This window comes from Diabrotica virgifera, chromosome 8 (genome assembly GCF_917563875.1).
Source record: "Diabrotica virgifera virgifera chromosome 8, PGI_DIABVI_V3a".
NCBI lineage: Eukaryota > Metazoa > Arthropoda > Insecta > Coleoptera > Chrysomelidae > Diabrotica > Diabrotica virgifera.
In genome coordinates, this window is record NC_065450.1 from 48,433,780 (window position 1) to 48,446,564 (window position 12,785).

General features: G+C 32.0%; 1 protein-coding gene and 1 long non-coding RNA gene across 2 annotated transcripts in view; one reads left to right on the forward strand and one right to left on the reverse strand.

Annotated features, from left to right (window-relative positions):
• Positions 1-12,785, forward strand: part of LOC114334845 (serine-rich adhesin for platelets) — a 300,061-nt gene that overhangs the window by 231,173 nt on the left and 56,103 nt on the right. Inside the window, exons 11-12 of the mRNA XM_050658731.1 lie at positions 8,377-8,493; positions 8,576-8,820. Of these exons, the coding sequence (XP_050514688.1) occupies positions 8,377-8,493; positions 8,576-8,820 (362 nt within the window). The remainder of the gene's footprint in view (positions 1-8,376; positions 8,494-8,575; positions 8,821-12,785) is intronic.
• LOC126889965 (uncharacterized) lies at positions 1,439-7,870 on the reverse strand. The gene is made up of 3 exons (XR_007700240.1): positions 7,466-7,870; positions 7,117-7,368; positions 1,439-2,688 (listed from the first exon to the last, which is right to left on the reverse strand). It is a non-coding gene; the product is annotated as an uncharacterized LOC126889965 (long non-coding RNA).

Sequence of the window (12,785 nt, forward strand, 5' to 3'; positions counted from 1 at the left end):
ACGGCCTAAAAAATGTAACATTTCAATGGACTAATTAGTTTATTTGTAGTAATCATTTTATGGTGTTTCAGTGGTATAAATCTTTAGATAGTTGCTGTGAACTATATATTTTATAATATTTGAGTGTTTTAAGACATTTTTTTAAATGACGGATGAGGGTTTTTTAAAGGAGAATAATATGATAACTTACCCATTATGAACATAAATCTTTATTATTAGGATTAGTTTATTTTAATTTTATAGTAAAAGCAGTTCCAGAAAAATATTGTAGGTACCTATAGGTAAATATCATTCAATATGTAATGTATATCTACCAAAAAATACACCAAGAGTTATATTTTCTTTTTGTTCAAAATCCACTTGATTTATGAAAAAATATTTTAAATATGTATAAATATTAAATAAATAATATTAAATATTAAATAAATAATAATAAATATTTTCAATTTCGTTGCAACCCGAAAACGCAGCAAGTACCATATTCTGGTTCAATCGGACAGTGCAGGAAGAGTCTATACCGGTTTCGGGACTTTTTTGCCCCTCGTCAGTAGACACATATGCTCTTCTCTCCGACCAAACCAGATAACTCAACGAGTGCCGTCTAGGATTGCAACGAAAAAATGTCATGGATATCATAGCGAAATCTGCTAAAAACAAACTAAGTTCTCAATCTAACAGTACAGAAACTACTTTTTTGATAATGGGGCAATAAAGCCCCCAAATCATTATAGACTCTTCCTGCACTCTCCGATTGAACCAGAATATGGTACTTGCTGCGTTTTCGCCCCAGGCCACCAAATAATGTTTACAAAACATTGAAAAAAACGTCATAATTATCACCAAACGACGTCAGTTTATCACGTTTTTTCGACGTCTAAGATCACGTGAATATGTCCCACCATAAGTCACGTCATTTTTATCACGTTTTAAATACGTGATGTGAAAAACGTAGTTTTTACGTCGATTTTGCGTCGTTTTTTAGATTTAATTTTCATTTTATGGTTTTAGAAATACACAATAATTGAATGGGTCCACCACATGGTTTGTTTTTGAGAAGTCAAAGAAAAAGTTTTATGTTGTGATAATGGTGAGTTTATACATTTTAAAGGTGAGTAATACAGTTTGTATTTTGTATTTAAAAACTGTATTACTAACCCTTAAAATGTATAAACTCACCATCATCACAATATTAAAACTTTTTCTTTGACTTCTCAAAAACAAACCATGTGGCGCTTACGTTATTCGGCAGGCCCATTCAATTATTCGTATGGGCACTGTTAGTATTGCAATTTTTCCATTTAAGTAAAACCAAATGGAAGGCTTGTTAAAATGCATAGAATTACAATATCCTCATTGCAACATGTATAATATATAACATACATAGAATTATCACTTTTTATATTATAAATATTTACTGTGTCAAAAGTGAAACAACATATAAACTAATAAATCATTTATTAACAAATTAAACATTTAAGTCACAATGTAATAACAAACTTAAGTTTAAACCATTTAAGTTATATAATATATATAATTATACCACACATTTTAAAGGTACGATTCCGACAACGACTGCAGATGGCAGTTACAGTTGTCACCATGATGACAGATGTCATTATTTTGCACTAATAATTTCCATAATTATTAGCAACTGACGTTCTGTCGGACAGCAGTTGTTGCAGTCAGATGTCGGAATCAGTCTCATACAGATAAATAGTGCAAAGTAGTAACGTCCATAATGCCGAGAACTTCAACTGATGTTTGCAGTTGCTGTCTGCAGTCGTTATCGGAATCGTACCTTTAGTCAAAAATGAATACATACAAATAAGACCCAATATATTGAATTTCAATGAAAACTATCTGCTTTATATTTATAAATTTTAAAGAAGACGATTGAATGATAAAAAATAGGATAAAACTATAATAGTCTGTGTTTTCACATATATTTCCAGACTCTTATAATCCTAAAAATGATTTCAAACAATTATTACAAATTTTTGCATACAAAAAGATCCACAGACACCTGAAAAATATATTTTTTGATTAAGGGACTGTAATGACCAAATTAAAATGATAAAAACAATTTACATGTGATATCTGATAATACACACTTAAAAGACTAATAGGGCTTTTTATCGACTGTCATTTGTTTCGAGCATCTGTCATGTGTCACATAATATTAATATATCTACGCCATATGTCTTTGGTGTGTATCATTGGTATATACCAATAACGTATGACGTAGATATATTAATATTATGTGACACATGACAGAAGCTCGAAACAAATGACTGTGAATGAAAAGCCCTATACATAAATACTCATGATGAAGAAGTACATTATAATTAAAAATGACTAACCATTTTCATATCGCTGCAACATGAAGCCAAAACAGTCTTATATTTCAGTTCGTTTAGAGAGCACAACAAGCACTCTGACCGAACAGCTTGAAAACTCATTAGTTTTTCACCAGAGAATGTACATAGCTGTAACATATGTACATGCATTGGGTTCTTCTTCTTCTGTCTTGCTGTGGGCATACTCAGCTGCAAATAAGATTGCTGCAATATGGCTGCAAACTTCACTATTACCGGCCATACACATACAATGTGCATTTGCTATGCCATTGGAACTGGCTATCACCCAAGCTTCTAGTGGTTTAGCATTAGCTTTTTGGGAATTCTTCACCTAAAAAAAATATTTTATCTTTGTGGGAATGCTTCAACTACAAAAATTTATTTTCATTAGAGTATTTGCGTTCTTTACAATGATTGAGAATATTTTAAAATCAGACATTCATATAATTTTAGAACAAACAATCATGACTGTTAGTGGAGTCAATGAAGGTGGATATGAGTTATTACCTCAGATTTCGTTGAACCTCCATCGATTTTCATAAAAATTGGTGAGTGGTTAAAGGATACCTCAAGGAACAAAGGTGATATAGTACCAACTTGCGCTTTTTGCATTTTAGGGGTGAAATACACCCCTTTTTTAAAAATTATTTTTTAGATTTCTGAAAGTGCAGTCACTGTAAGTTTTCACTTCCTATTTCGTTGAACCTTCATCGATTTTCATGAAAATCGGTAAGTAGTTAGAGGATACCTCAAGCAATAAAAGTTATATAGCATCAACTAGCGCTTTTGCATTTTAAGGGTGCAATACACAACTACTTTTTAAATTGTAAAATATGCAGATTTCCGCATTATGGCGCAAGTAATCTTTAATTAAGAAAAATAAATATTTGTTTTATAATTATGTGCATGAATTACATTTTTTTTTAATTTTTCAAACCTTATAGTAACCAAAAATCCGAAAATTAACAAGTAGAAAAGCACGAAAACCTTATTCTTCTATATTTCTGAAAGTGTAGTCACTGAATGTTTTCACCCACGATTTCTTTGAACCTTCATCGATTTTCATGAAAATTGTTGATTAGTTAGAGGATACCTCAAAAAACAAAAGTGATATGGCACCAAGTTGCGCTTTCTGCATTTTAGGGGTGAAATCCACCTTTTTTTTTAATGATAAAAATGCAGATTTCAGCATTCTGGCTCAAGCAATCTCGTTTAATTAAGTAAAATAAATATTTTTTTACATTTATGTGTATGATTTATAATTTTTATTAATTTTTCAAACCTAATAGCAACCAAAAATCAGAAAATTAGCAAATAGACAATCACGAAAAAAATTATTCTTTTATATTTCCAAAAAGGCAGTCACTGAAGCTTTTCACCCCTGATTTCGTTGAACCTCCATCAATTTTCATGAAAATTGGTAAGTAGTTAGGGGATACCTCAAGAAACAAAAATGATGTGGTACCAACTTGCGCTTTTATCCTGGGGTGGATGTTACCCCTTCTCATGGGTGAACACTATTTTATTAAAAATAACCCCATAATTAGATAGAGGAGTAAATTCTAAGCAAACTTTCTTTTATCAAGTTTATAAATTTTTTATTTAAATAATATTTCATAATTTAATAAAATATTATTGGTACAGTAAAACCTGCCAACAACGGCCACTAAAAATAGAAAACAATTGGCCGTTATAGAAATGTGGCCGCTAATGCTAGGTTTCCTTTTCCACAAATACATAAAATATAATTAAAAATTTATTTATTTTAGTAATTAAAGCAAATCTAATTAAATATAATTCTACAAACAAACGGAACATACTAAAACTAAATTAAATTTACTACAATATAAAACAATATCTATACGAAAAAACAACTACAAGAAAAACAGAATTTTTGTTTGTTTTACATTTTTTTAGATAAACGAAACATACTAAAACTAATTTAATATAGGTAATACATAATATAAAACAACATACTATAGCTACTACGAAAAATACTCTTATCACTAAAGTATCGTCGTGCTTTCATGCTATATTCAATAAAACCAACTTGGTACGGCCTTTAATTAGATATCGCAAATCACTTTGGCTGATTTTGTCTGCATATATATTATGTTTGAAGAATCCCTTTTTTTGTGAGACTGGATATAGGACATTTCTCAAGTATGAATTCACATTCATGGTATATCGTTGCTCTACAGGGATAATAATCTGTGCAATGTTATGGTACAGGCTACGTTAAATATGAAGTAAATGTGGAAGATATACACTGGTTATTCATTTCAATTTAATTTGATTGTTTTTTAATCGTTTACAATATTTAAAATAATTAAAGACATAAAGTTAGGGATTTCAAAAATAAATTCAGTTCTCACTGGCAGGGTGGGAAATAATAAAGTGACATACAATAGCATTTTATTATAATGCTCATTACAGGCATTACAGGCTACTCCGTTTGAGAAAACTCATACTCTCAAACTTTGAGAAAACACTCATTCAGTTTCGACCAACCCTGTATTAGCTAAAATTAAACGTTTTGCTAGATTAATAATTTTTAACAATAATAGACTATATTAAAAATCACTTGAACATAAATTGATTTTCTGATGTCAAATCACTACAATTATACAGGGGGTGAATATTGCTATGAAATTTGAAAAAAAAAAACGTAATTATCTTTTAAACTACTTCGTATAACATCACAAAACCTGATATTTTAAGAAATAAAACATAGAGGAGAATCCAAAAATGTAAAAATATACAGGGTGTTCCATTAAACAAAAGATAATTTTGTTTCACCCTGTCAATATGGGTGGCCCTGTATATTTGAAAATGTATTTAAATTCTGATATTATCTCTGCCCCAATCTCACCTAAATAAACTTTTTTCGTATCTCCTACAACAAACATACATACAAAATCTCCTACGTATACATACAAAATCTCCGCTATAAAATTTTTTCAAAGAAAATGTTATTGGTTTTTTTTAAATAACTCAGTTAATTTTTGAAATATGAGATTTATCCAAAAACCATTACAGAGCTAAGTAAACGGTCTATAACACTGTATTAAACATAATTTTCTAAATCCTTTATTTTTTTTAATACAAGGTGAAATGGCCCCGGTTACATGGTTCTCTCAGTAAAATTTAGGTTTTAAATGTTTCTATCTCGGTTATTTTTTGTCGTAAAAAAACATTAAAAAAAGAAAAAGCTTAAATAAAGTTAAAACTAAAATTTTGTTCTCTACCATTTTTTAAGTATATCGAGTATTTTTGGAGTTATTATCAAAAGAAAATGAAATTCACGAAAATTTGAAAAATTCTAATTTTTTTTAATCGTATTTTTTTCAAAAATATGCATTCTAAACCGGTTAAAATTGTTGAAGTTATTACTCATGTTAAAATAAATAAAGTTTTAAATGGGTTACTATAAATTTTAATTTTTGTGGAAATGACGTATGTTTCATTTTTCATTCTTCCCTAAAAAATCTGAAAGGGTCTTCTTATTTCCATCATAACTTGCTTAATTTTGATGCTATCGACTTCTTATATAGCTTTTTGATAGTTACCTTTAAGTACTTTATTAAAATGTTTAGTATCTATATTTAACAAAGTGCATCGTTTTCCTGTTATTTAAGCATGAATACTAAGATTTGAGTAATCGCGGAAAAAAATATACATTCAATTGCATATAACTCACTTTGTGTATCTAATAAAGGATTTTTCGAATAAGAAGCTTATTTATTTTTATATTATCTTCGATTTTGGTAATAACAACTTTTTTAAAGAAACTTATGGTTTTTGAGTTATTTATGAAAAACTGCTTTAAAACATGCATTTTTTCAGGAACAATCAAAACTTTTGATCTTTAATAACTCAAAAACTATTGATTTATTGGAATAACTTTTTATAACAAATTTTACTTATAATTTGTCCCTCTATCGATTAGTGGTATTATTTTTAATAAAATAATTTCCACCCCCGAGAAGGGATGGCATCCCCCCCCAGGGTAAAAGCGCAAGTTGGCACCATGTCACCTTTGATTCTTGAGGTATCCTCTACATACCAATTTTCATGAAAATATATGGAGGTTCAACGAAATCGGAGGTGAAAACCTTCATTGACTCCACTATGTTTATTATTCTCTTTTCTATCATAGCAATTACATGTCGTCGACCTAATCTGTAAACTGCGTAACTCCATTTATTTAAATTTTACAGAGGCACAAAAAATTATTTCTCTAAATATGACTAATGTGAATACTACGTATCTCCCATTTTAAAAGATATAATGCTAAAATGGAATATTTTATAGATATGTACTAACATTTGTACCTATATTGTTTAATGAGTGTATTAATATTGTTTACCACCAATTCTTTCTTGAAAATATCACTTTCTAAACAGTGAAGTCAATCGTGTGGTATGACAAACTGGGGAGTTACATATTTTTCGTACTAAATTTGCTGCAAGGGAGATACGGTGTATACGAAGATGTCACTATTTGGTCTTCTGGTAAAAATATGCATGTGCATCCTTTTTTAAACGAGTAGGGATTTTTTTAAATAAATGGCAGTAATAACTCATTTTCAGAGAAATATGGAGTTACACAGTTTTACAAATTAGGACGACAATATGTCTGGTTTCATACAGATATATAAACGTAAATAAATCTAATATTTAAAACCCATTTATCCGAAAGACACTAATACTGTTATCCATATATTTCTTAATGGTGAATAAATAAAATAAAGACTTACCTTTCCAACAATAATATAGAAATCATCAAAACATCAAATGTTTTAAAACAAATCCAGTTGTGAAGGCTTTTATGTGCCTGAAGGCTTTTGTATGCTTTCATCTGCTGCTTAAAGTAGTAACTGTGAGACTCTACCAGTCTATCTATAATAGCATTATAACAGTAATTGATGGAATGCACTGTAAAATCCAATTCTGATGACTGAATTGTATATGGATCTAAATCTCCAATTATTTTCAGCTTCAATGAATATCTAAAACAATAAAAGAAATAATGTTATTGCTTGCAATTCATCATTATTGATAAATATCAGGGAAAAATGAATAGTAAATAAAAATTGTTTCGCCTACCTTTCTAAAACATCTGCGGAGTTTCCAATAATAATTTCCTTAAATAATCACTTTGCATTTTGATAAATTTATAAAATTCACAAATGACAAACAAAAGTTTTAAAAAATACACACAAAAGAGCCAACAAAATCCAAATGAATCCAAAATTCCAAAATAGGCAAAATACTAGGACAAACAAACAATGAAATGAAACGACAAACGACAACGACGATACAAACATAACCTTAGTTTTGTAACTTTTAAGCTCCAAGATCCTCCCAATTTCATGACGTCAAACTTAGGCTGGCTGAAATGAAAACGTCTTTTAAACGTATTTTAACGTCATTAATCTTACGTATTTAAAATCACCTACAAAAGACGTCGATATGACGTAATGTTCAACCACATGTATATATTCCACCAAATACTGACGTTTCCTCGACGTTGTTGACGTCACTTGGTTGCCTGGGGCGTTGCAACGAAATTGAAAGTGTTTATACATTTTTAATTTATTTACTCTTTTTGGAGTACTTGGGAAATCTTTTTGTTGGAACTTTACCACACTGAGCAGATGGGACATGAATTATTAAAAATTCCCTTATCTTACTGTTCGTCTCGGCACGCGGAGCCGCGGAGGTAGTAAACAGAGATATTTCCCTGTTGTCAATCTGGTAGTATGGAGAACGATATTTATTGTCGGTCTCTGTCCTGCTAGATTGAGAACTTAGTTTGTAAAAAATATTTATTTATATATACAAATGTTCAAAATATCTCGATAAAACTGGCTTATCAAAAAATTTAAGTGCACATTTGTACTAAGGTAAGTTAGGTCCAATCGAACTAATTTTGTACACCCTGTATATACCTATTATGTCCTATGTAGTTTACATTAAATATGTATATATTTTCAAGCAATGTATGTTGTTTATAGGGTTTAAATGTGAAGAGGATGGTTTTTACCCACATCCAAAAGATTGCAAAAAGTATTATTGGTGTCTAAGCGGTGCAGGCGACTCTATCGTAGCTCATCAATTCACCTGTCCAGCTGGTAAGTTTAACTTTATTAACTTCCGAAGAACTCTTTTTTGTTTATTGTGTAAATCATAAAATTTATTTAAAATATATTTTAGGTTTATACTTTAATAAAGCCGCTGATTCATGTGACTATACGCAAAACGTTATATGTAAAAAAAAGATGCAAAAAGCTACAACGACTACGACCACTACGACAACTTCAACCACTGCAAGAAGTCAAGATGCGTCATCTACATCTTCTCCTACTTCTCTTCTATTCTCTACAAGAATGCCATCCAAAATATCAGGCGGAAGTAGGTCTATTTTTAGGCACACAACAACTACAACAGAAGCATACGAGGTAATAGTCAATGTAAATGTAATGTAATTAATTATTTTGAGCACTCGTTTGAAATTTTACATGATATTCAGCCCTACTTTGTAACTTTTAACAATTCGAATAGAAATGACCAAGTCGAATCGTAATTACTCTAAGTCAAAATGTTATATCTATCTCGTCCTTTTCGTGTTTGGATTGACATTCTGTAACTCACATCGTAATCGGTGTAAATCGAAAAAGCCAACTTCTATTTGACGCGCTCAGGAGGTGGTGGCAACCCCGCACTGAAAAGTGAAATAAGTGTTATGCAGTGATATGGGAGAGAGGGGATACGACATAAGGGATGATTTTGTGTTTACTAAATGGGACCACTTGATTTTGACACTTCTGTGCTACATTCAATATAGCGACGGGTAGGTTTTTATACGTTATACAGGGCGTTTGGTAAAGAATGGCCCATACCTTAACGTTAGATTCCTGAGGTTAAAATAGGTCGATTTAAGCTAACTTACCTTAGTACGAAAGTTGATAATAACCTAAACACAGGGTGTCAAAGTTAAACTTTTATTTTAATTAGTTTTGAATATTTCCTGACAGGCATGGGACAACAACACGAAATTTGGTAAGTGGTGCTGGTATTTTACAATCTACTAAATTATGTTAAACAAACGTTTCTGGCTACTACCAGAGGCGTACGACATAGGAACGTGAATGGTTGACCCGTCCCAAATTCTATGCCATTGGCAGATTTGCTATTTAAGTGCAATTTTTTGATTATCCAATACTTTTATGTAAAAAACATACTGTTCATTCGTAACGATAAAGTAATTAGTTTTCGAGCTATTTAAAGCTAAAAACGAAGGAGCACAATACATTAAGGAGCACAATAAGTGTGTCTTTTCATTTTTAATTTCAAATATCTCGAAAACTAATGACTTTATCGTTACAAATGAAGAATATATTATTTGTTGGGGTATAATCAGTGGCGTAGAATTTGGGAAGGGTCAATCATTCACTTTTCCCGCTTGTACGCCTCTGGTATTAACCACAAACGATTATTTAACATAATTTAGTAGGGTTTACAGTACCTACACTTTCTGCCAAGTACCATAAGGATATGTCAAATAGTTTTACAATAGGTACCGGGCACACATAGTTCTTAAAGTTTTAAATAAAGAATAAATTATTTAAAAAAATAATACTTTAAAATAATTTGACATATCCGTGTGATACTTGGCAGAAAGTGTAGGCACTGTACACCCTACTAAATTATGTTAAATAATCGTTTCTGGCTGCTACCAGAGGCGTACGACAGGGAAAAGTGAATGGTTGACCCTTCCCAAATTCTACGCCACTGACGAAACTGCTACTTTAGCATAATTTCTAGATTCTCCAATACTTTCTATGCAAATAATATACTCTTAATTCGTAACGATAAAGTCATTAGTTTTCGAGATATTTAAGGTTAAAAATGAAAATGCACACTTATTTTGATTAATGTATTATGCTCCTTCGTTTTAGCTTCAAATATCTCGAAAACTAATGGCTTTATCGTTACGAATGAAGAGTATGTTTTTTATATAGAAAGTATTGGAGAATCAAAAAATTGCACTAAAATAGCAGTTCCGCCAGTGGCATAGAATTTGGGAAGGGTCAACCATTCTCGTTCCCCCCTCGTACGCCTCTGGTAGTAGCCAGAAACATTTGTTTAGCATAATTTAGTAGATTGCACAATACCAGCACCACTTACCAAATTTCGTGTTGTTGTCCCATGCCTGTCAGGAAATATTAAAAAATAAATAAAATAAAAGTTTATCTTTGACACCCTGTATTTCGGTTATTATCAACTTTTGTACTAAGGTAAGTTGGCTTAAATCGACCTATTTTAAGCTCAGGAACCTAGGATTAAGCTATGGCCCATTCTTTACCAAACACCCTCTATATGGAATAGGTATGTTATTAATTAGTTATTAAAATTATTAATTATTTATATATTTATATAATATAATATAATTGTATAATTATATATTTTATATAGAGCAGAGTATGCTACCAAAGAGTTGTTCCGCCATATTGGATGGAGCGTTTTTGCGAGTGAAACCGAGACCATCTACTTCACCGTATGCCGCATCCCCTCCCTCCCACATCACTGGTGTTATGTAACATTAAGTTACTGGAAAGGCTAGTGCGGCGCGAAGAATTCATCAAAAAAGAAGAACTTTTTCACCCAAAGTGACTGGAAGTTGAACCGGAAGTCGATATGTGTAACTTTGATTGATATACGATTTCAGTCATTTTTACGTATTAATTTTGAGTCATTTTTGCCAAACTTCCGATCATAACTTTTTAACCAGAAGTGATATAAAAACCGGAAGTATATACTTGTTCTCGTGTTGCTGAGATGATTCGAATAATAAATATATGACTTTTACTATTTCGGCGTGGTAGCGGGTAGATACTTCTCTGCGATCCCGGTAGGGAATAGATCTACTTCAGGAATAGCACACCTGCCCTACGCGAGCTCATGGATTTCCCCAACATCCCTTTACCGGGGAAACCATGTCCAAACCCAAAGCATTCCCATCTCCACCATTTCCTCCTTCCACATCCTAACCAACTCGCCAACACGCACTAGCCAAGCGTGGCGTTTTAATGGCTAAAACCCCAAAGGCAAATTTCCATGAAAGACGAAACTACTGAACGGCCCTCAGTCCCCGGCGGCTCCAACACCCCCAGCCAAGGTAGCGGGTGGAAAAGGGTTGGAGCAGCGGGTGCTAAGAATCCCCGGAAAAGATCAGGCTACCACAAAGAACGACAAATGCATATCACCTCATATAATGTTAGAACTCTTATATCGGACCAGAAGATGATGGAACTGGAGGAAGAACTGAAAACAATAAAATGGGACATCATCGGCCTCAGTGAAATCAGACGAAGAGGAGAAGCGCAAATTACCCTTAAATCGGGGCACTTATTTCATTTTAGAGGAGAAGAAGACACTTCAAATGGTGGAGTAGGATTCATTATACATAGAAAGCATGCCCAAAATATAACTAAAATTAACAGCATAAGTCCCAGGATTGTGTACCTCATCTTCAAATTAAATGCAAGATATAACCTTAAGATAATCCAGACATATGCTCCAACGACTAGCCACTCGAATGAAGAAACTGAAATATTTTATGACGACCTACAAACAGCATTACATACTACACCAGCATACTACACACTATAACAATAGTTATGGGCGACTTTAACGCGAAAATGGGCTTTAAACAAGATGATGCAGAAGTAGCAATGGGCAAGTATGGCTACGGCGAAAGAAATGAACGAGGGCAAAGACTGCTTAGCTTCTTACACCAGGAAAATTTATCCGTGATGAACTCTTTTTTCGATAAAAAGCCTCAGCGTAAATGGACATGGATAAGCCCAGATGGCAGTGTAAAAAATGAGATAGATTTTATCGTAACGAACAGAAAAGAAATAATTAAAGATATTGAAGTACTTAACAAATTTTCGATAGGAAGCGACCACAGATTAATCCGAGCAAGGATACAATTAAATGTCAACTTGGAAAGAACAAAGATGATCTTCAAAACACGAAAGAAGAAATGGATTCCCCCAGAATACAACGACATCTATGAAGATATACTAACCAGACGTATACAAGATTTAGAAAACGAAATAGAAGACATCAAACTAGCAAATAATCTCATAACGGATGCACTTAAAGAAACCGAAAGGGAGTGCTGCCCGACGGTCGTGACCCATAAAGAAAAATTAAGCCAAAATACCAAAGAGTTAATAAGTAAAAGAAGACAACTGACGGAAAAATACGACTCCAACTACACAACACTGAAGAAATTAAATAAAGATATCCACCGGTCAATCCGAAAAGACATAAGAGAAAACAATACAAGACAAATAACTCGAATAATTCAAGAAAACAAAAGTTTAAAAGTTTTGCGGCGAAATACGAATAACAT